The 27500-nt window shown below is 38.7% G+C and overlaps 3 protein-coding genes across 5 annotated transcripts in view; 1 reads left to right on the top strand and 2 right to left on the bottom strand.

Annotated features, from left to right (window-relative positions):
- smc5 (structural maintenance of chromosomes 5) overlaps positions 1-9216 on the bottom strand; it is a 17059-nt gene extending 7843 nt beyond the window's left edge. Inside the window, exons 1-15 of the mRNA XM_043250251.1 lie at positions 8982-9216; positions 8715-8856; positions 7478-7530; positions 7211-7373; positions 6743-6877; positions 6514-6654; positions 5103-5264; positions 4944-5015; positions 4603-4858; positions 4065-4219; positions 3870-3983; positions 1765-1859; positions 1554-1686; positions 1011-1184; positions 57-226 (exon numbers count right to left, since the gene is read on the bottom strand). Of these exons, the coding sequence (XP_043106186.1) occupies positions 57-226; positions 1011-1184; positions 1554-1686; positions 1765-1859; positions 3870-3983; positions 4065-4219; positions 4603-4858; positions 4944-5015; positions 5103-5264; positions 6514-6654; positions 6743-6877; positions 7211-7373; positions 7478-7530; positions 8715-8856; positions 8982-9133 (2117 nt within the window). The 5' untranslated portion in view covers positions 9134-9216. The remainder of the gene's footprint in view (positions 1-56; positions 227-1010; positions 1185-1553; positions 1687-1764; positions 1860-3869; positions 3984-4064; positions 4220-4602; positions 4859-4943; positions 5016-5102; positions 5265-6513; positions 6655-6742; positions 6878-7210; positions 7374-7477; positions 7531-8714; positions 8857-8981) is intronic.
- A 1746-nt stretch (positions 9217-10962) lies between these two features.
- On the bottom strand, positions 10963-20162 carry mamdc2b (MAM domain containing 2b). 2 transcript variants are annotated; one of them, XM_043251159.1, is made up of 15 exons: positions 19981-20162; positions 19721-19904; positions 19537-19641; positions 18480-18730; positions 18300-18384; positions 17866-17973; positions 16865-17148; positions 15630-15723; positions 15404-15550; positions 14617-14882; positions 13273-13366; positions 13013-13168; positions 11819-12078; positions 11660-11744; positions 10963-11576 (listed from the first exon to the last, which is right to left on the bottom strand). In XM_043251159.1, exons 2-15 carry the CDS (start codon positions 19749-19751, stop codon positions 11500-11502), a joined length of 2043 nt encoding a protein of 680 aa, XP_043107094.1. In that variant the 5' UTR covers positions 19752-19904; positions 19981-20162; the 3' UTR covers positions 10963-11499. The 2 variants fall into 2 exon arrangements, with proteins under 2 accessions (XP_043107094.1, XP_043107096.1); XM_043251161.1 differs by having other exon boundaries at positions 19721-19901.
- A 1693-nt stretch (positions 20163-21855) lies between these two features.
- The window catches only part of apba1b (amyloid beta (A4) precursor protein-binding, family A, member 1b), an 11124-nt gene continuing 5479 nt past the window's right edge, over positions 21856-27500 (top strand). The window contains exons 1-4 of one of the 2 annotated variants that reach the window (XM_043250285.1): positions 21856-22016; positions 23789-25359; positions 26515-26616; positions 26724-26763. In XM_043250285.1, coding sequence (XP_043106220.1) covers positions 23815-25359; positions 26515-26616; positions 26724-26763 — 1687 coding nt within the window. In that variant the 5' untranslated portion in view covers positions 21856-22016; positions 23789-23814. The remainder of the gene's footprint in view (positions 22017-23788; positions 25360-26514; positions 26617-26723; positions 26764-27500) is intronic. The other variant, XM_043250286.1, reaches the window with a different exon arrangement.

Below are 27500 nucleotides of genomic sequence, written 5' to 3'. Positions count from 1 at the left end.
AAGGAAAACAAAAATCACAACAAAGCTGCACACAGCTGGTTTTCTCGGGAAGGTACCTGTCCTGCTTTGTGCTGATTTTCTGCTCCAGTTGTCTCTTCTTGCCTTTCATATCAGACAGTTTCTTTTTGTTAGCACGCAGATCATTATCACGGCGGTCCAGTTTAGCTTGCTGCTCACGAATGGCTGCCATCCTCTGATCAATGATCTGCACCTGCCTCTCTGCCGCCTGCGAGCGACACGTCAAATCTCAGGTCATTACACCCATTCAGTTGATCTCCTTTTACAATTTTTTTTATTTTTTATAGCCAAACTAAAAAAAATACAGCTTAAAAGGTGACATGAGAATCAGACTTTTGAGAAAAAAAACACTTCAGTTTCCCAGCCTCACAGGAGACTAGAGCAGCGGATTTATTGATTTATTTATTGTATATTATGCTGCTGCCACACAGATCTAATAAAAAGTTATGAAATGGCATGTTTATATCTTCACAGACATAACTGACAAGTTTTTGTAACTTGTGTGTCTTTAACATAAACTTGTGTATTGCGTAACTTGCGCAAAAAGACATGAAAGACAGCTACTTTCTGAGCGTGCACAGAAACCATATGAGAGGTTTAAACTATTATGGTTTTAATTTTAGCACAATAAACATAATAATCAAAACCAAACAGATGATTTGTAGCAGGCCATCTGAGGTACGAGCTGTAACAGGGGCGGGAAGCAGCAGCTCATTTGCATTAAGAGAGACGAAAACTGCTTCCATTATAAATATGCATTTTTAGAATGATATAATAATAAATTATCTGGTATTTTGAGCTGAAACACAGATACATTGTGAGGACACATGAGACTCATTTATTGTCTCTGATTTGGTTTGAAGGGTGATTTCTTTGTATTAAGTGGTTTAAACACCTACGGTTCGTCTACTAAATCAAATTATTATATGCCAATACGCTGCGATATTTACATCCTAAGTCAGTGGTGAGTGTGTCAGACGGGCGTCCCTCACCCTCAGCTGCTCCTCCAGCTGGCGTTTCTCGTCTGCATCGATGGTCGTTGTGAGGAACTGCGAGGGTCGCAGGGCCGAGTTACTGGACACCACGTTACTAGAGTAGTTGGACTTCTTCACAGTGTACTTCTCCTCCGCTGTGTAGATCATCCTCATCTGAAGCTCTCTAATCACCTGCACAGAGAAACATGAGTAACAAGATTGTAAGGCCCTATGAAATCTACTTTATTTCTTCTGACCAAATTCAGCATTGTTTTTTCGCATCTTCGATGTTTTCCCTTTTAAGGGAATAATTCAATTTTAATAAGAAAATATCAACCGAAATATTAAAATTTTAAATGCGTCATTAACTTATTAAATGGTTATCAATAACAGGGCCCTATAAAATGTGTGTGGTTTTTTTTGCTAGAAAATATAATATATAACATAATATATAAATATATTAAGTAATTTTTTTTTTGTCTGGATTAACTGATTCCATAGATTTAAATTGTACTACTTGATGTCTATTAATACTTCCTAGCTCAGTGATGGAGGACCTACCATCTCGATCATGTTCTTGGTCTTCTCTGTTCCTACAGGCACATCATTGACTTTGTACTGATAGCATAAGTAACTCATGACCTCGTCAGGAGCATCGAACAGCTCACGCAAATACGAGAAGAAGCCGTAAGGCCTGACAAAGAGAAACAAAAACAATTGAATAGATGTACTGAAAAAGATGTCTTAGTAGTGGTCAAGTAGAGGGAGTTACCTTAGACTCTCGAGTGGTCTTGATGGTGGTCGACTAGAGCAGGACTCCGCTGGAGCGATGACGGTGTTAACTCGCAGCCTCTGTGTGTCTCGCACCTAAAAAAAAAAACATTTAGAAATGCGTTTTATTCTTTTATTTGTGCTTTGTTTATTTTAAGAAAATAACACACATTAAATATAAAACCACATACAAATATAGACAGGACAATTGTTTCATAGATGCATAGAAAATGTCAAAATTGTTCATATATTATTGACCAATCCATTTACTGACCAACTGCTGTCTGACCTCTGCCGCTCCTTTTTGTAATACAGTAATAAAATAAGTCTGAGATGTCCCCAGAGTGTGTTTAAGTGCCCCTATTATGGGTTATGAAAGGTTCATATTTTGGTTTTGGGAGTCCTCAACAATGGGTTGACATGCATGCATGGTCAAAACTACTTGCATTTTTTTAGAATATGTATTTATATTTACCCAAACGATTCGCTCAATGATTCATCGAACCCTCCTTTGTGTGATTCAGCTAATTCACAGTGTTTAATTGACTGGTATCATTTTCATTTTAGCATGCCTGTAATTCCTGATAAAGCAGCTTTTTCGAGTGCAGCACTGCTGTGTGTATTGTATTACAGGGAAAAAGCTGCTTCAAAAGCAACACCTAGTGGCAAAGAATGAATTAGCATTTTTATTTAGACCAATGCAAAAAAGGGTTTTTCCAGATCTATTAATTTACAGCTGTGTTACACGCTGCATGATTAAAAGGTACTCTTTTAAACCGTGTCCTAACTACACGTGACGCAATAGAATCAATCAAATTTCACAGCCAATCGGATGCATGTGTGGGCGGGGCTCCATCTGGACGCGCTCTCCACTCACATCAAAACGGATACGTTTCTAATCTAATTCATCAATCAATCAATCAATCATTTTTATTTATATAGCGCTTTTATCAACAGGTTGCATCAAAGCACTGTACAGTATAATGACAGGGATGTATAATGACGAGAGTGACCAATTTCTTATTAAATGCAGATTTATTTAATTCATAAATATTAAAACTTAATAACATTGTTAAATGTACATACTGACTGATGGATAATATCTGTTATGGCGTTATCACAAAGAGCTTACTTTATTTCCATTTATTTTCATGCTCTGGAGTAAAATCTGTTGTTGCTTTCAAGTATGGCTGTAAAGTCACAGAAAATTCTATTTAAACTTAAAATGGACACGTTTAACTTTAAATAAACACATGATCACCTGAGACTATTGTCATAGTTTGCATGTTCCAGCCTAGAAATTCAGATTAACATGGAAAATACACATTTTATCTCGTTTCTGCATAGCGTTGCATGTAGTTAGGACATGGTGTTAAGAGTATGCGCCAAAACACAGTTTTTGTTTGTCCCTTTAAATGGAAATGAGCTAGTGCTTCCAACCCACTTTCAAAAGAGGGCAGAGCTTCAAGCAACAAAACACGACAATCTAACGCACTGAAAAAATCTGAAACTGGCAATGTTCAGCCTAACACGTTCAAACCGGTTTCAAAGTCAGTCATCTGACTGCATGTTAATGTTTTCACAAATTTCTCACTTGTTATGAGCTGGACAAAACTCTTCATTGGCGCGTCTCAAAACACCTCTAATGTCTATTTTTTGCTGACAAGCAGCTGCAGCAGGAAAGCAGTGATGGGAATGCTGCTTCTCGATCAGGGCCACAAACGGCCAATAGATCACAAATAGAGGGACTTTTTCTGTAAATCTGTGATTGCATGTTCAGAGACTGTTTATGATTTATAGGGATTATAAAAAAAATTTGGGTGTATTTTTACCATTACATCCGCCTTTTTTTCAATGTAATAAGCCTGAGGCTTCAGGTTCGTTAGACGCTATTGGTAAATGACAAACAGAATAACGGCGTGCAGTACACAGTAAAACTGCTTGCATTACAAACCAGTGTTCATAATTAAGATAATATATTTAAATAACATGCTAAGACACAGCAATTTTCAAAATCAAGCAAAAAAAAAAACTAACTGTTTTGTACAGCTACAAATAGCTCGACAGTGGGTTGGCTGTTTGTTTTCACACGCTGTTCAAACTCACCTCAGTCATGAACTTCTCCATGTCCTCCTGTCTCTGAAAGACGAAGGCTCTCAAATCATTAAGAGGAATGTGACTCTCGATGTATTTTGCGTGTCGAGCATCACGGACATTTATCTGGCAAAAAAACAAAACGAGAACTGATTTACTTAACCCATCTCCAAAAAACAGCAACTGAACAAGCGGCTGTGTTCTCACCACCAGCATCATGGGCTCGTAGACGTTGCCTTCAAAACGTTCACGGTTACTCCTCAGCCACATAAGGGCGGTGTAAGTGTCACGAAAACGGGTGCGCAGTTTATCCTCTTTCACCTTCATCATGTCCTCCAGACTCCTCAGACGGTTCCGCAAACCTTCAGAAAATCAAACCAAAAAATAAACACGAGTGCAAGACCTAAGGTCACTGCACACACAGTCCAACATTTTCATATGCTTTTGCATTTTGCAGGTTTTGCATATGCCATGTTTTTTTCATCATCCTTTCTTATCAAAATAGACGCAGAAATTCAACCTGACAACATTTTTATGGAGGGAGTGTTACGACTGACATTACATGAAGTTGTATTTATTTCTTTAATATGCAAAAATATCAGACTCCATTTGCAATTACCTTTCAGCATGGTGAATTACCAATATAAATATCTAAAACAGGGTGATTTCTTCACAACAGCCAATAAATGCTTCTCATACAACATTTGCATGTTTACTCTGCAACTAAAATCATCTTAAACATTACGGTTTAATTCTCCAGTGGCTTCATCTTTATCTCTGCGCAGATCCAGCATCTCGCTCTCCAGTTTGGCTTTTTCCTCCTGGATTTTCCTCAGCTCTGTGTTAACCGCCTCAATCTGAGGCGTGACGTCCTCCATAGCGCCCATGTTCTGAAGCTCCTTCTGCAGGTCTTTGATCATCAGCTGAGTGTGTCCGATCCGCTTCTGCCGGTCCGCCTCCTCCGTCTGCTTCAGACTCAGGTCTTGTCTGATGTCATCGACCTAGCGTATGACAGAAGCAGACCAATCAGCTAGTGTTTCAATACGGTCTTTAATAGTTTGTTTTTTTATTTTTTTTAGAACTAACCTCTTTATTCCTATATTCAAGCTGATCATGCTTCTGCTTACATTTCTGCAACGCTTCTCTGATACGGGCAGTCTGAGAAATTGGTGGGAAAAACACAGTGGCATTATATTTCTATAATAAAAGAGATTCTTGGCAATCAGATTTGGGATTTGTGCTGACCAGCTCCTTCATCTGCTGCTCGATGGGCTGCAGCTGACTCTCCACCGAGCGGATCTTTCTGACCAGCGGCTCCTGAGCTTCTTTTAGCGACTTCAGCCTCTTTTTCATTTCCTCTCTCTCTTTCTTCACCCCCTCAAGCTCTTTACGAGCCGTTTCATACTCCTAAAATGGAAAACAGAGAATTCTTGAAATCCATCCAATATGCTGAAAAAAAAAAAACGTATGCAGTCAACTGAGTTGTTCATTTTTTAAAGGACAAAGATTGATCTGTGCCTGAACTATGATTGCATTTATAAATATTAGGCTAACACAAAATAGCATGAGAACATTTGTTTTGCATTTCATCTGGATGCCCCGAGGGGCAAGTCATTTATTACATAGGTGGGAAAAAAAAAAAAACACAGTGGCCTTTCGGTGCAGCACCGAAACGGTTTGGCCGAAAACAGCATTTTTTTTGGTGTTCGACACAGAAGTGAAAAGACCAAATAAATTGCACCAAACAATGATGCTATCAAACAGAGGAACACACTAATGGAGCAAACACGTCAGCAGCGTGGAAGCATTTAAAAGAGTCAGAGAAAGATGTAGAAATCATTACAAGCACTGGCTTCTAAAGTTTTAAAAGACTGAACGCTTAAACCTCAACGGTCTTTAACATCAGCGGCACAAACTCAGGAACAGGAGGATATTTAACAGCCGACAAACACAACTCAAATCACAGGGCATAGAAGCGCACAGGGTAACGAGGGAGTTGGGAGGAACTAAGGAGACACACCTGGAATCAAATGAACTCAATTAGGGGCAGGAACAGGAAATCCACATATGGGCACGGGGAACACAAAACCAGGAACTAAAGTCTAACAAAGGGTTTCATTTTCTTCAGCTTTTCATTTTATTCGAATTTTCATTTTGGTGCATTACTACTTAGACAATTTTACAGGTACTTTCACGATTTTGTTTTCTTATTATTTCGAATTAGAAATTTTAAAAAGCTTATAAATACATTTTTTACATTTGTCTTATATGATACACTTCTAATTAAATTAAAAAGATGCCATTACAATGGTAAAAAAGGATGTTGTTTTAGTTTATGCTGTTGATTGTCGGTTAAATTCAATTCTGAGTGCATGTGGTTCTTGGGTGGGGAGGGGAAGTGGTCCTGCAACCTAAAATAAACCCTAGAGGAAACATTGTCAACAACCTTAACATTTATTTGTCAGTGATTAACAGTCAACTGTTTCTGATATAATGACAACAATGTTATGATAACAATGAGAGTAATCATTGATGGACAATGAGACCACCATTTGTCCATCAATGGTGGTCACCTTATAATAAAGACTAATTCCTCTCAGGAAGCTTGCAACAAATTGGTTTTGGGAAAGTTTAATGTACTAAGATTGGCACTCACCACCCAGGGCTTCTTCTTCTCTAGCATCTGAATCCTGTCCAAGTGTCTCTTCTTCATGTAGTAGCGCTCCACGTCCACTTTGCTTCTCTCAATACTCTTTTTGGCCTTCTCTAGGAAGTTGGCTTTCTCGTTACACATTTTCTGTGAAAAACACCCCAACCAGGACTGAGTAAAATCAAACCCCATGACAGCCTTGAGATGTATTTCAACACCAAAAAAAGTCTTTCACCTCTAGTTCACTCTCTTTGGTGCGAAACGACTTGAGTTCGCAGTGAAACTTGTACATTTCTGGAGGGCCCACAGATTTCTCAGTGGCTTCGAGAAGCTCGATCTTACTCATCTTGGCAAACTCACCGACCTTCTCCTGCAACACAATACAAAAGAAACTATTAGTTCTTGTGTAGTTCTTCAAAACTTCATATGTTATTGTCCAACAGTCTTGCGCAGTAATAAACTTGTGTAATCTATAATTAAAAAATTAAGTGTCTTAGAAAAGTGTCCCCAACTAAGCAAGCCAGCGGCATGGAAAAAAAAAAGCCTTGGGAGAAACCAGGCTCAGTTGGGGGCTAGATCTCCTCTGGCTGGACGACCAGCACTTAACCTCCAGTTCAATTTTAAGCGCAAGTCAGATCACTTATAGAGTGAGTGTGAGAGTGTGTGTGTGTGTGTGTGTGTTTCGGGTAATAGCAGCGCTCACCTGTGGTAGGAACTGACACAGGTTCCCGACCTGAATGTGCAGCTCTTTCACAGCCTCCTCCACAGCCTTCTGACTGGCGTGTTTCTTATTGAGCATCCACGTCGACTGGTTGGTCTCAAACTGGATCTCTCTGGTGATTGTCAAGTTGCCACTCGCTCTGTATCTGGACAAAAAATAAAAGCGGAGATGAACCGAGCAACTCTTTCTTTTCTCTACAAGTCTTTACAAGGAAATATTGTACATAAATATGTATAAATAAACACTTACAGCTCAATTTCAACTGAACCCTTACTGCATCCTCGCTTTACATACAGACCAACCTAGAAACAGAAAAATATCTGGTTTATTTATTATTGACAGTGAACGTCAATAAATATTGTTTTAGCATGACTGATCTATTATTTGTATTAATATTATCTTCACTTATAAATTTTCCTTTTTTTTTTATTTGAATTTTGTTAAAATGTAAATAGCCCTAAATAATTCTAGGGCTGTTCTGGACTAAGGATTTTTCTGGTCATTCATTTTAAGCATTAGTCGACTAATTGCATGTGCATTAATTAAACCACTGAAATTATTATAATTACTGCTCATCCACACACATAAAGCTTGCCACAGCGCACTGGCAGAAGAACTGATTATGAATGATTCAGGGGAAAAAAAAACAGAAAGGAAGCCGAGTTAACTTTTTGATATTTTGATCATCTCTTCATTAGTGATGTGCATGTATGCATGTTTCACACAAGGTGTATTTGTTTTCCATTTCACTTTCTAGAGGTTGTATTTTAATGCCTGTACAGCAAAGTGAATACATATAGGCATATGTCCTATGCGATGTATTGTATTATCATATCATATCATATCATATCAATTGGAACATCAACAGTCGTCTTTATTTTAAGTTAAGGAGTTGTTTTTTTATCATTTAAGATAATAATTTAAGTATTGCTGAAGGTAAATGCTTTATTGCAAACAAAAAAATAATAATAATATTACGCCAATTCCTTAAAATGTGCATTATTTGATTTATATTTTAACTCTAAATGATCCTGTGCCTCCTTTAACTACTTTTTAGGTATATTTTCGAATAAACATTTTAGGATAAACTTATCAGTATGCGTTAGACACACAAATCCTGTGCTTTCTCTCTCCCATATATATATATATATATATATATATATATATATATATATATATATATATATATATCCTTTCTAGTCATGTGAAAGTTACCAGATTCACCAGCTTGAACACTTTGTTTGCATGCTTACAGAACTGCTTCAAAACCAGCTGCAAATGCAAAAACCACATTCACAAAGACATAATCCGTATTTGTAATTAATACTGTAAATTTTTGGTACTTTTAAAAGCCTTGGTATGGTGTGTAGAAATGGATGGAGAGCAGGTGTCTGGTGTGAAATGAGCAGAAATGATACTTAATCTACAATACAATCAAACAGTGTGTAACCTAACACGAGTGGTGTATCAGGTAGGAGTGACTCGCCTTGTCTCCTCGACCCAGGACTGCTGTTTTTCCGGCCAGGCCCAGGCAGATGGCACACACTATACTGGACTTTCCCGTGCCGTTGGCTCCCACGATCATGTTCAGTTTGGGTCCGGGAAAAACTTCGGAGTGATCGTATGTGCTAACAACAGAGATGAACGGAATAACACATACACTTCATTCATTTAATTCGAACACACCCGACATGAAAGTGCAAAAACATGTTATAAAAGTGAAACAGAAGCATGTGAGGAGTGAATTTCTCACAGGAAGTTACGCATGGTAATGCGGAGGATAGAGCCCTCCACGAAACCTCCCGCTTGGCCATTATTGCTGCTGGACGGTGCAGCTTCGCGGCTGGAGGGCCGTGAGTTGGTTAATTCGTGGCTTATTCGTTTTTTCTTCGGGGGCAGCTCCATTTCTCCTCCCGTTACCGCCGGTTGACGCGCCACAGCAGCGTCCACAGCACTTTCGTTTCGCGCCTGTGTTGTGGATAAGTCGCCATGTGATTGGCCGGCAAATGTCACGTGACACTTTCCAGGGTTGCCATATCCGGGGATTTCACGTTGTACGTTAGGGGGGATTTATTTGTGCGCTTACTACACACAAGCACTAGATGGCTGTAGAGAATGACCCTGTGATATTCTACAGTTAACATACTAACATACCACTAGTATACATTTTTAAATGTAAAAGAAAACTTTTTACCCTATTCAACTTGTATATCATATATACCATTTTGGTAGGTAATACGCCATACAGTGGGTACGGAAAGTATTCACTCTTTCTTATATTGCAGCCATTTGCTAAAATCATTTAAGTAATTTTTCTTCATTAATGTACACACAGCACCCCATATTGGCACAGAAAAAAAACACGGAATTGTTGACATTTTTGCTGATTTTTTTAAAAAAGACACATGGTCCTAAGTATTGCAACTGTGTTTGATTATACTGATTGGACTTGATTAGGAAAGCCACACACCTTTCTATATAAGGTCACAGTGCATGTTAGACCAAATGAGAATCATGAGGTCAAATGAACTGCCTGAAGAGCTCAGAGACAGATTCGTGGCAAGGCACAGCTCTTACCATGGTTACATTTTTTTTTTTGCTGCACTTAGGGCACAGTGACCTCCATAATCCTTACATGGAAGACGTTTGGGGTGACCAGAACCCTTCCTAGAGCTGGCTGTCTGGCCAAACTTAACTATTGGGGGAGAAGAACCTTGGTAACAGAGGTAAAGAAGAACCTAAAAGATCACAGTGGCTGAGCTCCAGAGATGCAGTCGGGAGATGGGAGAAAGTTGTAGAAAGTCAACCATTAATGCAGCCCTCCACCGGTTGGGGTTTTATGACAGAGTGGCCTGACAGAAGCCTCTCCTCAGTGCAAGACACATGAAAGCCTGCAAAAGTTCTTCATTCTAAGCGATATGAGTGGAGAAAACCAGGCACTGATTATCGCCTGTCCAATACAGTCCCAACAGTGAAGCATGGTGGTGGCAGCATCATGCTGTTGGGGTGTTTTTCAGCTGCAGGGACACAACGACTGCTTGCAATTGAGTGAAAGATGAATGCTGCCAAGCACAGGGATGTCTTGGATGAAAACCTTCTCCAGGGTGCTCATGACCTCAGACTGGGCCGAAGGTTCACCTTCCAACAAGACAATGACCCTAAGCACACCGCTAAAATAATGAAGGAGTGGCTTCACAACGGCTTCAGCAAGAGCCCTGACTTAAACCCAATAAAGCATCTCTGGAGAGACCTGAAAATAGCTGTCCACCAGGGTTTACCATCCAACCTGACGGAACTGGAGAGGATTTGCAAGGAGGGATGGCAGAGGATCCCCAAATCCAGGTGTGAAAAACTTGCATCTTTTCCAAAAAGACTCGATCAAAAGCGTGCTTCTACTAAAAACTGAGTAAAGGGTCTGTATACTTAGGACCATGTGATATTTCAGTTTTTCTTTTTTTATAAATCTGCAAAAATGTCAACAATTCTGTGTTTTTCTGTCAATATGGGGTGCTGTGTTTACATTGAGGGGAAAAAAAACATTTAAATGATTTTAGTGAATGGCTGCAATATAACAGTGAAAAATTTAATTAAGGGGGTCTGAATACTTTCCGTACCCACTGTATATGCAGCCTATTTAATGTTTTCTCAGTTAATTTTAAATGTTTTGTGTTGGTTTGTCTCACATCACTTTGCACTCTTCTCACATAATAAAATAACTTCAACACACACCAGTATTTCACCTCCATTTACTGTATTTATTTCGTTGGTAGTTGTGTAATAATCAAGCTAACGTACAGTCAGTCACTATCCTAAAAGAATAGGATAATCAGAAATGCTTGTTACATTTAAAGGTACACCTAAAGACTCGGCATATCAAACACCATTACATATAATTAAGGACTAAAGATTTTAAAGTAAAAAAAGCTATTATAAAATAGAAGTCTCTGCAATATTCAGTTTTATTTGACCAAAAAAAAAAAAATCACCAAGTACAAGTGAAAGCAATAAGACCTTCGTGTAGAGGCTTTCTAAGGTGACCTAGTATGGTTTGCATCTTTGACCATGTACAGTATTCAATATATTAAAACATATGATACACACATGAGAAACTGTACCAGGAATGAACCAGGTGCTCAGAAGTCAAATACACAAGGAACTTTTTTAGGTGATAATTTTTCTGCTCACGGTGCAGTCATCTCCTTCGCTTTCATCCTCACAGATCACTGCTCTCCAGCTGTATGGTCACATGGTTTCGGTTTTCCCTGTCTTTTCTATTTAAAATGCATTGACTGGATATTATTATTATATCCAGACAGGCGCAGATGAGGGATGTGGTCATCAGCAAATTCTGTTTGGACAACAGGACAAACGGTATGTAAAGTTGCTCATGGTAACGTGAATAACATATGATAATCAGCTTATCATGGATACCTCTGCATGGTCCTCTTTCAAAAACAACATCATCGATTGCAATATCGCTCCTTACTGATGCTCCTCTAGTGGCTTCAAACACAATCTGGAGAAATAAATGTAATATGTTAATGAAAATGACGCTGAATGAATGTTTTCGAGTGAAGGTTGTTAACTGACCTGATGCTGTTGGTTGTATTGATAGTTGACTGACGCTCGGAGCCAGGAGATGCCCTGCTCTCCGTGGCTCGTCCACAGGAGTGTGTCCCGGTTCTCTTGTCCGGTTCGGAGGTAAACGCTCAGCTGTCCGATCCCTGAGCCGTACATGTGGTAGTAGAACTGCAAGCACTGCGTTTCTCTAGAGCCGCGCAAAGAGCTGGAGAGGAGGCTCGCTTTGTGACCGGGAAGCATCACTGACGCCTCAATGTGCAAATAATGACCTAAAAGCAGAGATACGTGTTTCTGTATAGAATTTGTTTACCATGCTTGTTAATATACTTTAACCTTACTTTAAAGATGGCCTGTGTAATTTTGAAGTCACGTATAAAGATATACTTAAGACGTACTTAAGTGAGTTTTCAGAATTTCCGATAACTGCATTTAATATGAATCAATACTATAATACGTTTATTTAGTTGCAATGCACATGCATGCAAAAACATTACATTGGGTGGATTTAAGTATATCTGGTAACACTTTTTTGCATGTACTTACTGTAGTTTTACCAGAAATGTATACATAATTACACGCAACTATAACCCTGAAACAAATTCAAATCCCATGTTGTTAGTTAATAGTACTCAGTACTAAACATATAACTACAATCAAACCTTTACGAAAATTAACCACGGTTGCTATAGTTAAACCATGTTAACCCCAAACTAACCATGGTTTCGCTGTTTTTAGTAAAACTGTGTTTATACAAATAGTAACATAGGAGTAAAAAGGTTACTACAGTTTTACATAATAATAAAACAATGGTTCATTTTCAAATGAATGCTAAAGTGTACCTCGCCGCAAGGCTAAAGCTGGTACGCCTGGAAACTCTCACATGATGCATGTGAAGATACCAAAATGTTATATAACTATCCGCAAAGTACTGTTTACATGGAGCATAACACAGCGATTAATCCGGATAGAAAAGTACTCCCAGCCAAAATGATGATTTAAGCAAAATAATGTTTTTTGTGTTTTTTAAATGAAGATGTATATAAGTATAGGCTACTTATACTTTGGAACGTTGTGGCCCATAGACTACTATTGTAACATAATTTTTAATCTTGTGGTAATCAGTCGTTCTGCTCGCAAATGTTACATTATTCACAAAGAGAAGTTAATAACACAAGTCAGGGGTGATGAAGGGTTGCAGCTCACCCACTCCGGTGGTATGGTCTCCTCTGGGTCCTGTGTAGGATGTGGGTGTGGGTCCTCTGGCCAGCATCCAGTCTCCTGAGTCTGCTTCCTTATCCTGACTGAACCCACACAGACCAGCCTCAAAGTCACAGTGAGACGGAGAGGACACAGAGGATGCTGTAACAGAGAGAGCTTATTCTGCTTGTAGTAAACAACCCACTATAAGATTGATTATGGAGATTCAAACTCACAGAGTTCTGTATTAAATGAAGAGTGTTTACCTAACAGTGCACAATCACCAAGAGTGACTTTAATGTCGTCGAGCCCCACAGAGCCACAACTCCAAATATTTTTGCATGTGCTGAGGAAAACCACCTTCATTGCCCAGATGGAGAAAAATCACAAACTTAAGATGAACATGATGAGTAACATTTGTGAGCAAACTTTAAAGTCAGAAAGCCTATCCTGAATGTTTAAAACAGCTGTTTGAAAGATAGATTGCTAGCATATTAATAGCATGATACTGCAGATATGACTTAACAGGTTGTTAGCATGATTACCATTTTGCTAATATGATGCTAGCATGTTTTTGCATGATTAGCATGTTTTTTTCCCTATGATTAACATGTTAGCATATTTATGTTTTTTTTTAACATGGGCTGCGTCCGAAGGCCTAGGCATTTTTGCAGGAAGGCACCTCATGAAGGCAGCCCTTTGTATATTGCTAACAAGTTGCTAGCATAAATAGCATGTTAGCATATTAATATGATTAACAAGTTGCTAGCATGTTACTAGCATGATTAGCATTTTTGTAACATGTTGGGTGAATTCCAAACAGCTTTTTTTGTGCCAAGGGGACTTCATTAGTAGTGACTAACTGAATTAAAAAACACAATTAGTAGACCTATATGTGCTGTTTTTGTTTGCACAATATATGTATATGTACTATATTCATTGTTTGTGTATGTGTATGTATATGTATATATATATATATATATATATATATATATATATATATATATATATATATATAATAATTATTATAATCTCTTATAATAATTAAAAAATAAGTAGTAGTAGAAAAAGAAGCCTAAATAACAAATCAGTAAGCTAACTTTCCCATGTCACGTTAACAAAAGGTCAGAAAAGAAAGGCGTTGTTTTCTGTAATATTTAAAAAGTAAAACTCATGCATGGTTCTGTGGATGTGAATGATTCTCAGACCGTATTATATTTCCTGACTTTTATAAACATTTATTTCTCTAAATCTGGATCTTATTGTAATAAAAATTATAAACCAGTTCCTTGCTAGCAGATGTGAGGGCAGAGGGCCAGAAGCACGTAAGATAAATGGAAGTCATCTGAGCGTATGTGTCTTAAACAGTCTGTGAAATTTCCTTTTCAAACTGAGATGGCCAATAGTGTCTTAAAGTTAAACCATGATTTGCCACATGCTGTTGGTAAGCAAAGGTACGCCAGTAATAGTTAGAATTATAATGTAAATAGGTAAATATGAACTTCCCAGGAGGGCTTCAATGCACCACTTGTCTTTCCACCTAATATCACCTGCTTCTGCATCAATCAAGCAACAGTAAGTGACGTATAATAAAGCTTACATCATCTTACCTGAGCATTCCTCTGACTCTGAATGGTCAGCTCAACTGCAATCCAGACATTTTTAATCTTATAATTCTGGGTCCATATTTGTTCTTGTTTAGTACCGTCGGCGTAATGCAGATACACTGACAACACTTGGTCTGTTCCACTGAGGCCTCGCAGGGAGTAGAAGAACTTCAGGCAGTATTTCTGATCGCCTGGCATCGGCGGGCCAGACAAACGGCTGACGTATCCAGACTGTAAACCGAAGCGGGAGGTTGCCAACAAGAAGGATCCTGTTCAGAAAGGGAAAACAATTTTGAGCATTTCATGCTTCAACAAGTGTCTAATTTAGTTATGTGATTATACACGCTACTGTTTAAAACTTTGGGGTCTGTAAAAGTTTTAAACATCTTCTTCTTCTTCTTCTTCCGCTTATCTGGGGCCGGGTCTCGGGTGCAACAGTCTAAGCAGGGACGCCCAGACTTCCCTATCTCCAGACACTTCCTCCAGCTCTTCCGGGGGAACACCGAGGTGCTCCCAGGCCAGCCGAGAGACATAGTCCCTCCAGCGTGTCTTAGGTCTTCCCCGGGGCCTCCTCCCGGTGGGACATGCCCGGAACACCTCCATTAGTTTTAAACATTTTAAAGTCTTTTCTGCTCTTATTTGATACAAACACAGTAAAAACAGTAACATCATCTATTATGTCTGTGATCAAATCTGGATTTTCAGCATCATTATTCCAGACTTCTGTATCTTCAGAAAACGTTACTGACCCGAGACTTTTGAATGGTATTGTACTGTAAGCCATCTGTACCTGCTCCCGTCGTATGGTCTCCAGCGGTGTAGATGTTGGGTCTGACAGACACTCTCCTCCACAGTGAACTGTCTGAAGGTGACTGGATGTACCGACAATATCCTGACTCAAAGTCACAGCTCGCAATAGATGGATCAAACGTTGGCTCTGTGAAAACACACATTTTTAACTGATCACGCGGGAACTGGGTACTAGCTTCGAGACGGCTTGAGCTGCTCAAACATACCTGTGCCTGCATTACAAAACTCAAGAGAGAAGGAAATCTCATCCAGAGTCACGTATCCTCCGTGTGGACCGTTGAACGCCACCTCAAACACCAACTTGTAACACACACACACACACACACACACACAAATAAATTTCATGTAGTGTGGCTAATTATAATTATTTGTAATCAAAATGAAATGCATTACATTGCCAGTTTTTTTAAAAAAGTATTATTTTGTTAAAGTTTACATTGTACGTTATATATATAGTGTTTTCAGACAGTTAAGCATGATTAATCACATCCAAAATAAAAGTTTTTGTTTACATAACATGTGTGTTTATTGTGTATATTAGGTATATATACCTAAAATGAAAATCAAATTAAATGTCACAATCAGTGACATCAAAATATAAACAGTAAATGGAAGCTGCCTTTCATTCACATCTAGATGCAACAAGCAGACAATACAAGAACAGCAGACTAAAATCTTCCCAGAAAGCAGAGAAAACGATCAGAACTTTGTCAAGAATATTGAGTATAATTCGTACAATAATAATAGAATGTTAATAGAACGTTCATTTATCCGTTTGTTAATAATCTTACTTTATCTGGTCTTTAATGATGCACAAAAACAATATTTGTGCAACATTCATGGACATTTACCTACCATTTTATAAATGTGACTTTCAGAACATTCAGTAAAGATTCAACAATTGTTTCCACTCTATACGCAAAATTCTAAAATGAAATGTTCCCTTAACATTCGCCTAACCGAGATAAACACTTGCAAAACATTATTAGCATGGTGTGTTAGCTTAGTGCTTTCATCAAAACCCATTCTTTCCCCTTGTGATGTTCGTCAGGTAAGGCAGGGGTGTCCAGTCCTGGTCCTGGAGGGCCAATGTCCTGCAGAGTTTAGCTTAACTCGTCCCAGCATGCCTGCAATCCTGAAGACCTTTGGTTTAGATGTGGTCATTGACATTGGCCCTCCAGGACCAGGAGTGGACAGCCCTGAGGTAAAGCACCTATAAAAGAACAAACACACTTTTTTTTGGACTCCTAGTGTTGCAGATTTGAAGACACAGTCAGACAGGTCTGGTCCGTATTTAGCAGCTGGCAGCCCACTCCGGCAAAACTCCACACTTCAACAGGAACAGGCTGTTTGGCCGGTATGTAAAACTCAGCCTCAGGAACAGTTTTATGTGTCTTTTTAGGGTGGTATCTGATTTTTTTTGTGTGTGATCCGTCGTTACCTCTATTGGATATGGAGCTTTGAGGTCCACTTGTACAGGCATCCAGACTCTGGTATCTGGACTCCAGTTCACGTTGTTGTTCTCCAGAAGATCGGCTCTCCATAGCTCCTGATACTGTCCGGCCTTATCCCTGCTGAAGAGGGTGAACAGATGGTCCCCGGCGTGATACTGCAAGTACTGGAAGCTCAAGCAGCCCGACATGGGCTCTGTGGTCATCGGAGACACCAGCTTGGCCACCTCCTGGAAGCTTTTAGTGTCAGTAGAGTTCACATACATGTACTGACCTGTGTGAATCAATGAAAGGGCATCACTGACAGTATCTGTTCAGCCATGGTTTTAAAAAAATAATTTTTTTACCATAACCGGATGTCAGCCAGTATAAATGGAAGTGGGCGTTGGCTCATATTTGACTGATATAAAAATATTTATTCGTCGTAAGACTGCATATCAATGTTTCCTTTTAATATTTTTGCATCATATAATATTATACAATAAAAAACATGCATTCATAATGAAATGAAAGTCATTTTAGGAGCGATGACCGATTGAATGTGTTATTTCTCCAGTGACTGAATATAAGATTAGTATTGAACAAGTTCAGAGGCTGTCATATGTGCATCAACTTACAGTGTGTATTGTAAATAGTTTCAATATGAAAATAACTTCATAATGATTCAATTAATTTATTGCATTTTGAAGAAACCAAAACAAAAAATAAATAAATAAAAAATGGATTTATTCCATTTTGGAAAAAAAACCCATCTGTTTTTATAATACATCTGGATTAGATTTTTTTTATGCTATTATAATCTAAAAATGCTATGTGAAAATGTTGCCACTTTCTTGCTAACGAATTTTTTTTTACTCAAATTAATCTCTCTCTCCCTCTCTCTCTCTCTCTCTCTCTATATATATATATATATATATATAAAACACATGTATGTTAAAAAAAATTCTATCATATTTGATTATTTCACAAAGCAGGTGCTGATCAGACTAACCTGCTCCACGGTTCAGAGCAGTATCATCAGATCTTCCCACGTGCCAGTTCATATATCTGTTCCACTCGTTAGAGTAGCCACACAGATGATCTTCTTCAAAGTCACACTCTTTGAGGTCACATGATCGAAAAAAAATACATTAGTTTGGATGAAAACGTAAATAACTACTTTTAAAGGCCCACAGACCGTTTAAGGCCAACAACATTTGGTCAAAATCCTAAAGAACATAAAAGGAATCTGGGTTCATTTAACAGATTTTCTTTCCCTCATGAATGTGCACACAGTTCCTAGGAATAGCCATCCAAACACTTAGGAGTGGTTCTTTTCATGTGGCTGAATCTGGAATGAATTTATTAGTGTCACAAAGAAACAAACAAAGTGAAAGGCTGCTGAGCTGCTCTGGGTTTACTGGCCCGAGTTAACAAAGCACTAACCTATACAGTATTTATCAGAGATCTTGATCTCAAAGATGGACACGCTGCTGTGGCCCTCTTCTCCTAGTTTGCCTTCAATGACAATCTACAGATGTAGAACAAACCCATGATTGGAGTGACACGATAAACAAGACGATATTGCACACATCAGCGAAACCAGACTGCACAGACGGTTCTCACCTTGAAGGTTTGGGTGGAGTTCTGCAGGTCGATGCTGGCGATGAGCCAGCTCTCAGACTGGCTTTGGGTCGTCCAGAGCACCTGATCGAAGCTCTCTCCGTCCGTGCGCTTCTGCACCTGCAGAGATGAGCTGCCTGTGACCTGATAGACCATCCTCAAACAGCTCCAGTCCTGCTGCTGCACATCTGGACCCAACAGAACCGCCTTTCCCTGGTCCTCCTGGACTCGCTCTTCCACCGTGATGAAGTGTCCTGAGCAAAGCAGAAGGAAAACAACATTCATGGCACGAGTTTGTGCCTGCAGCTGGGAAGGCAGATTTTTAGCAGTGACACATCAAACTGCTATTTCGTAACTGAGTGCTAAAATGAATTTGTTCTTTTGTCTGCCGATGCATATAATTCACCACGCATCACATATGGTATTGTCTACGCATTTGTATTCATTATTATTCATTTCCTGTGCTCTTTAGGTTCAATCGAAAGCAAATAATTCAGTATACTTGTGCATTTGCGATTCGTGCCACGTATAAACACAGCAAATCTCCCATCCAATAATGCACTATTTCACTCTCTCCAGATGCCCTAAATATCGAGGCCATGGCTTCCAGATGTGGGTCTCAGTAAACACCATGTCTTCATTTTTCTGGGCGTTCAGTGCATGCAGTTTATACTTTTGGCTTTATAACATTAGTTAAAAAATGGTGCCAATCTCCATTCTTAATGAAGTATTTGAAACATAGCTTAACACAAACCTTAAACATTGCCTTAAAGGCCAAAAATAAAACCCTGTCATCATTTACACACTCTCAAGTCATTCCAAACCTGTTTAAGAATATTTTACCTTAGAAGATTTGCAATATAGTTCATGAGTCACTGTGAACTGGTGTTATATAAATGATTATATGCAAAACAGTTGGCATTTATTTACAAAATAAATAGCTAAGATTAAATTAAAAACACGTTCATTACAAAATATGTGCATAAACATTAAGATCATTCACTCATTTGATGGTGACCATATGAAGCAATGCATTTTTTGAAAGGTTCCTGAAACTCACCAGAAGGGTTGAGGGTCCAGCTGAGAAAGTCGGGGTCAGACGTATAATCACATACGCTGTCCTGAAAGCTGCAGGAGCCTGGCAGAAGCTCTGCTTTAGCTTTCACTGAGAGAAAAGAGCAGAAACACACTCTTATGCATGTGCAGTGATCTATACAGGCAACTTAACTGCAATGAGTCCTCACCAATCAAGCTCAGAAGATAGAAAAGAAGCATCTTCTCATCCACGTCTCGTCCTGCAACCAATAAATCCAATTAGACCTGGTTTAGCACAAGAACTAGAGATCCAGACTTCATTCTGTCATCTCGTCCTTCTTTTAAGCTGGCAGCGTATAACCGGAGCTCAGATGTGATCCTTCTGTCTGGCTGCTGGAGAAGAAGAAGGGAGGGAATTAGGAGAGGGTTTCCGTAATGTTGACCAGATTGAGAAGTTACCTTCCTTTACCTCAGAAGAGCTGACTGCTTCACTCATAAACACACTAATCCATAGCATCAATGTCACTTTCAACAGCTGGATATTTAGATCAGATCCATATGGAGCAGATGTTCATGCTCTCTTCAAATTTGTGTATCATCTTGAACTGATGGCTGTAAAGTACTTCCACTATGGTACCGTACCAAAATATCTTTGCTTCTCGTTTTATTCAGGCACTGATCCAACAAGAACTGTGTGTTCTGGTTATGAAACATTTGTTGATGATGTAAGAACATCTGCATTTTACTTACGTTCCCATGAGACATAGATATTCTGTCAACTTTGACATCAGAAGTGATAAAGCCTGTTATAATATATCCAGTCACTATTTTTGTGGAAACCGTGTATTTTTTAATATTTTCATTACTACTCTTCTCGGTTTTAGCTTATAGAACCTTCATGATATGTCTCTAGCTTTTTCAACAAGTTTACTGACACCTTCTTAATCAACTGGGGGATGAAGTCACACCGTTGCATGTTATGTGCCAAATCATAAATGGTTACAGTATGAAGTCAATGTGGTCAGTGCCGCGGACAATGTTTGGTAGGTAAGATGATATTAATATGTAATGCCTGTAGAATGTGAACCAGGGCCAGAGTTGTCGTGTTATCTGATGTTGTGTTATCTGAACTCATTGGGAAGGGCTGAATTCTTGACCACATGAAGAAGTTCTCCAGGGCAGTCCCAGGAACTAAACTGAATACGCAATCGCCGATTTCAGAACTGACATTTGTTTCAAATTAGGTTCCTCCCTTTGCATAAACATTATATAAAACAGGTGGAGAAGAAAAGACATCAACTGCAAAAGAAATAATGTCTAGAATTTGGAGAGAAACTATATATATATATATATATATATATATATATATATATATATATATATAGAGAGAGAGAGAGAGAGAGAGAGAGAGAGAGAGCGAGAGAGAGAGAGAGAAACTTTATGTATATATATATATATATATATATATATATATATATATATATATATATATATATATATATATATATATATATATATACACAAAATACAACGGGCCTTTGTGTGGCAAACACTAAGTATGGAATAAATGCAGAAGACCAATGTTTATTCTTATTATTTATTCTTCTTCTTATTATTATTATTATTATATAGACAGAAAAACTCAATTAAGCTTCGTGAGCGGCCTGTATGTGTAAAAGTAGCACCATTTCATCCAGTATTGTTTATTCCTGCCATCTTCTTTACACTTCGTACCATAAATAGAATAAAATCCAGCTACAGTACTGAAAGGACAAGTGAATCCTTAAACTCTATCAAACATTTATTGATTTAAGGACGCGCCTGTTCCCGAAGGCTCTCAGCACTGCTGCTTTCTGACATTTAGGCATTATTTATAGGCTTTCCCAGAATAGCACACATGGGCATAAATGCATACATACATAATGTGTGCCTATGTATCATTTTACGCATACTTTATTTTGACGCATAAAATTAATATTTTGAGATTTGTTCAAAACGTTTTGAATATATTCGTTTAACGTATACCAGACATTTCACATAAACTGACTTTTTTTCTGTGATCAATTCATAAACGGTAATGTATTTTACATATTCGCAAATGTGGGCCAATAGGATTTCACGGTGGGCGGGGCTACCCGGCGCGACGCGACTGAAATAAAAGCGAAGCGACCGACCAAATAGTAGAGATTAAATAGAGTTTGCGGTGAGCGGTACGCACATCCCTTACACTGAAGATTAAAATCAGAGTTCTTATAGACAGAATAAACCCTGAACGTATTAATATGCGCACAGGAAGTGTCACTGACTCAAAAGCACAAGACAGATGGTGCGATTTGTCGCGGGATGGTTTGGGGGCAGGGAGGGTATTTACTGCCGTATAATCCGCTCTGATGTCACCGTGTAAAGAAGGAGGGGTCTGAGATCCGTTCGCTTTAATCCCAGCGCGTCGATAAGAACGACCGACGAAGATGAAGAGCTCTTCTTCATCGCTCGTGTTCGTGACAGGTGAGTGTGAGGGATCCTGCCGTAAGCAGCCGTTTTATCCGTGTCGTGTTTCTCAGGAGCTGCACCTGCTGACGGATTCACCGGGGACCGGGAGGGACGCGTCCGCCTCAGCGCAGGCCCGTTAACGTTTACCGAATAACGCGCTTTTAACTTTTATAAACGGCGGAAAGTTTCCGGATCGCGCCGCCGCATCGCGTTCGGTTGTTATGCCGCGCGCTTAATTGGAAATGTGAGCGGTTTTTAATGTCCGGGGCGCGGAGACGTCCAGATGGTTGGCGGCGTCCACCTGTACGTGACCACCGCAGCGGACAAGAAACACAGCCGTACAGTAAAAGCAATGCGGTTCGCTCGTTTAGAGGATTTCTCCGGTAGTAAGAGGGAGGATGTTTGTAATGCTGATGTAAAAATGACACAATAGTACCTGTTTTCTTAACACAGTGATAGATTTGGCAGAACATTACACGTTATGTTGCTATTTGGGAAAAATAACACCCCTTTAATTTACGATGAATATCTATGCATGCAACAAGACTGTGTGTATTTAAATTACTGTATACAAATACAGGCTACCTTGTCATTTACAGTGAAATCAGTGAAAAATTGTGTTTTATTTTGCATGCGCATTTGCTCGATCCTTTTATATTTTTGTGTTCGTTTATTAGCTGTGCTTCTCGAAGAAGGCCAGGTCTGATTCATTTTAATCAAAACGATCACTACCTGTATTGTTGAGGTAGCTTAGCTCGGCCTGTTTTAAGGATATCAGATATGCACAGACATGAAGTATAAAAATGTAAAGTTGCCCCATTATGGTGACTTTCAAGCCACAGCTATTTTTTTTTAACCACAACAGGATTTGCATTCCATTTTTGTTTTTTCATGAAACTCATCATAAATTAAACCTACTGTACTTTACTGTACCCTCCGCGATAGGATTTGTAATATTATTGACGTTAACGTTATTCATTTGATATTAAATGATTTGTCATTTCATAAAGATAAAGGCATGATAAAAATACATTTACCGCTGACATTTTGAATTATTAAACATTTTTCACACTTTTTTTGTATCAGTGTATATTGTAGTTTTGCCATCAGAAAGCGAGCGGAAGCACCTGCCGCTGCACGCACGCTCTCGGTCGTAAAGGTTGCATGGTGAAAGTGAAGATCTCTGTATAAACAGGGAGTTAAATCCCCCGGCTTTGGGTTTTATGGGAGGTTTGACAGATGAATCTGCTGAACTCCAGGACTGGTGGAGTATACAGCATGACGGCTGCCCACAGTGAGGCCATCTGTGACAGCGCCACTGCCATAAACCACGTCAATGTGTTACTCCGTCATTACACCGAGAGCCACATAGCTTGTTTAGAATGTAGTTACATTTATATCTGTTCGTTTGTCACACCAATTTTTGTTTACTGGTGGATGCAGGACACTACGGTTCATTTATGATCGCAAAATAAAGTAAACCGTGCCATATTATACCCAAAAGTTCTTCATTTAGTGGACTACCAGTAAAAAAATTTACAGTTTTATTTGCTAATGCTACCTACCCTAAATTAAGCCTTTCTTGGTGATTGGTTGATTTAAATTGGTATAATTTAATTGTGTACTTCAATTTAACAGCTGATAGCTATTCAGAAAGTTATCTGACGTTATTAGTTCTTGTTATTTTTTGATTACCGCTTTCTAAACTTTAGCGAACAGACAATGTGAGAAATGTTGAAGGTGTCTTTTTCGACGTTTACTACCTCTGATTTCTATCTGTCAATCAGGCGATGAGCAGTGAGTGGGCGGAGCCATGAGCCATAGGGAGGAGCCAGAGGAGGCGGGTCTCAGAGGTCCTCCCCCTCATCGCAGCAAGCAGGCCAATGGGACGCCTCTAGAAGGCGGTCGACCCAGATGGAGGCCATGCCAGCTTCACAATCCGGATGCAGAAGGCCAAGGCCACCACCATCATCACCACCAACACTATCACCATCAAGCCAACCAGCACCCGTCTGGATCGAGCCGGGCTGCACCGCGTCACCGTAGGCGGCACGTTCCCGGGCAAGCACAACGCAGGCGGGCTGAGAGCGGAGATACAGAAGCTAGAGCTGGCCAACAGCCCAAAGCGGGGGCGTCAAGACACCACCGAAGCGGAGAGAGACTCCATCAGCACAGATATAGACAGCAGCACAAAGCAGAAGAAGAAGAGGTGGTCAAAACTCCTCCGAAAAAACAAGCTCCAGAGCCGTTATCTCCTGAAGATTCCTCGCAAGAACTGCTGACTCCTTCTCCTCAGGATGAACCAATCACTGATAGTCTGGATGGAAACAGTCCAGATGTGTCCCATTCATCTGATACACAAGTCGATCGCGATCTAGAGTCTTCAAGGGAACAGCTGGAGGACATAGTTCAAAGTGAAGAATCAACATTGGGCGAAGAGGAACTGACCAAAGAAGAATATTTTAAAGAAACTCCTGAGCAGGACTATGCTCCTCCTAAGACTGCTTCAAAAAGTCGTCCTGAAAGTAAAAGAACCAGTCCGCTAAGAGTAGACGTTCCTCCATTCGTCACATCTCCTCACCATATGATAAACAAACCTTTTTTCCAGTCTCCACGAAGCTTCCCTGAGACTCTTCGAAGCTACAATTCAGATCCGAACTCATACCCTCCTCTTTTTAACGTGGGTTATTCTCACACAAACAAGGATAAAGGGTTTGAGAGTCCCATGTCCCATCAAGAAGATCTCTCAGACTCCAGTCCCGAAGCCTGCTCTGATTCCTACCCGCAGCTGAGCCCTGAAGAGACTCAGAGAGAATCATACCTAACAGATCCTCATCCAGCCCTCGAGGGACCTCAAGTGTTCGAGAGCGTGACCACGGATGAGTGCGACCCTCAGGAAGACATCGGTCTGCTTCGTTCCGTGGGCTCCAGGCTGCACCACTACGACGAACAGTCAGGAGATGAAGCCGAAAGCTCAGGGAGAGTCAGGGCCCAGGTCAGGAAGACGTCAAGCTCGACTAGCCTTTCCCAAGAAGCTCCTCCACGAGAGGAGGCTCCGGAAACTGCTCAGCTTTCACCTGAAGCCGTGGAAAGACCTGACACGTCGTCCGCTCCGGCCCAGGATCAGATAACAGAGTACTGCAGAGACGCAGGGGACGCTGTCTCGCTGGCTATTAAGGATATTAAGGAAGCTATCGAGGAGGTGAAGACCAAGACGGTGCGCTCGCCCTACACGCCTGATAAGATCACAGAGCCCGTGTGGGTGATGAGGCAGGATCTGAGCCCGGTTGAGGAGAGCCATCCTCAGCCACAGCCTCAGTCTGCATGTCAGCTCTCGCTAACTTCTCCACAGTATGCGGTGAGTGAGCTGTCCGCCGTGATTACTGTAATTCCTTACGGTGAGGCCCTTCAAGAAAGTTCATTTTAAATAGGCCACGGTTTGACATTTTTGTAGTTTTGTAGCTTTTGACAGTTTTGTGGCTCATTCATTCTATAAGCACAGACGAATGAGTTTTTAGGCAAATTAAAAAAAGGCAAAAAAAAAATCAAGTACTAGGTTTTCCGCAGCCATTAAAAAAACATTGAAAAGTATAAGTATATGTATATGTATGCATATATATATATATATATATATATATATATATATATATATGTATATAAATATACACACATACAGTACATATATATATATATATATATATATATATATATATATATATATATATATATATATATATATATATATATATTTACATGCATATATTTATATATTTGCAAATTTAGTAACAAATATTATCTCAATTAATCACAAAGTTTTTGTTTACATAGTATATGTGCATATTTATTATGTTTTAATAAATACACACACATACGATATATTGAAAATATTTTCCTGTATTTCCATGTGTATATTTATATGAATATAATTGATAATACATGTAAATATTTTGAATGTATAAACATTTTCTTCAATACATAGGCTATACATGTGTATATTTATACATACATAATATATATATATATATATATACAGTACACACATACTGTACATCAATCAGTAATATTATTATATCTTTTATTGTATATATAAATATATAAACATAATATTTTATTAAATATATAAATATTTATTACGTTAATATATATATATATATTATATATATATATATATATATATATATATATATATATATATATATATATATATACACACACATGTGTTTGTATTTATATATACACAATAAATATACACAGTTCATGCTCAACTTCTATAAAAAAAGGTTGCTAGTAGAAATACTTCAGAAATGAGTGGAATTGCTTAAATTATACACTTAGCCTTATTCATATCTTTATACACTAGTCCTCAATGATAACATAATAGTCAACATAAGGGACAAAAACTATGGAATATATTATTTTAGATTTGAATCTTTCTGCTATAAATGAGCTCAAACATTAAATGATCTAGCGTGTTGATATTGTTTACTAGCGGTGGTTGCCTTGGTTTTTTCAGGCTCCGATTCAAGACGCTGAACTTCCTTCGGGAGCAGAATCCTCTGGAGGTCATCTTCAGGACCAGGATGTAGATGTCAGTCCCAGCATGCCATGTGAAGAGGTCAATTATCATATTTGACTGCACTTGACTTATTTACATAATCTTTATGCCTGTTTTTTTTACAGTTTTACTGTAAATTGTAGTAACACTGTGTTTTTGGTTCGCAGACTAGGAAGAATTTGGCCTCTTTCCCTACATATGTTGATGGTAAGTTTAAAGAAAGCAGACTCAAATACTGCTCAAATAATTCATAATCTTGTAGCATTGCAAGCTATCTTTATAACTATACACACATATATATATATATTTAGATTTCAGTTCCATGTAAATCTCACTTTCTCTCAATGCTTGTCAAAAATATATAATTATTGATAAATATTAATACCCATGTGAAAAAGTTAATATACTATGTATTTGAAATACATTTAATCCATGCTAAGTGTACTATAAATACATGTGCATATGTATGTGCTCAACAAATATAACTTGCAATTGTACTTTTCTATGGAGCTGGTGTAATTACCAGTCTGCTGAATTGGAAAAATTAATTTTGTACTTAATGCACTTTATTTGTGCAGAAGTACTGCTGACGTCCGATTAAAGATGTACTGAAGTATATTTCATTTTGTTGATGCAGAATTATTGCACGTATACTTCAGGTACACTTTAAATATCTTGCGTTTGAAGACCGCAGATCACACAGTTCTCATAAATCATAACAGTTATGCATAAGTAGCACTCCAAATAAACTCTAATGATCATTTTTATATTAGTGAGTCTCAAGCGATACAGTATGTCAAGAAATATGTTAACAGATTCAAACTTTGTTTATTATCCAAAATAATTTTGTGTGTTATTAATATAATATATATAATTAATATATGTGTGTGCTGAATAAAAGGAGTAAAACTTATTTTAATTATTATTATATATACTGTTGACAT

This window comes from Puntigrus tetrazona, chromosome 10 (assembly GCF_018831695.1).
Source record: "Puntigrus tetrazona isolate hp1 chromosome 10, ASM1883169v1, whole genome shotgun sequence".
NCBI classification, from domain to species: domain Eukaryota; kingdom Metazoa; phylum Chordata; class Actinopteri; order Cypriniformes; family Cyprinidae; genus Puntigrus; species Puntigrus tetrazona.
This window is presented reverse-complemented; position numbering and strand designations above follow the sequence as displayed.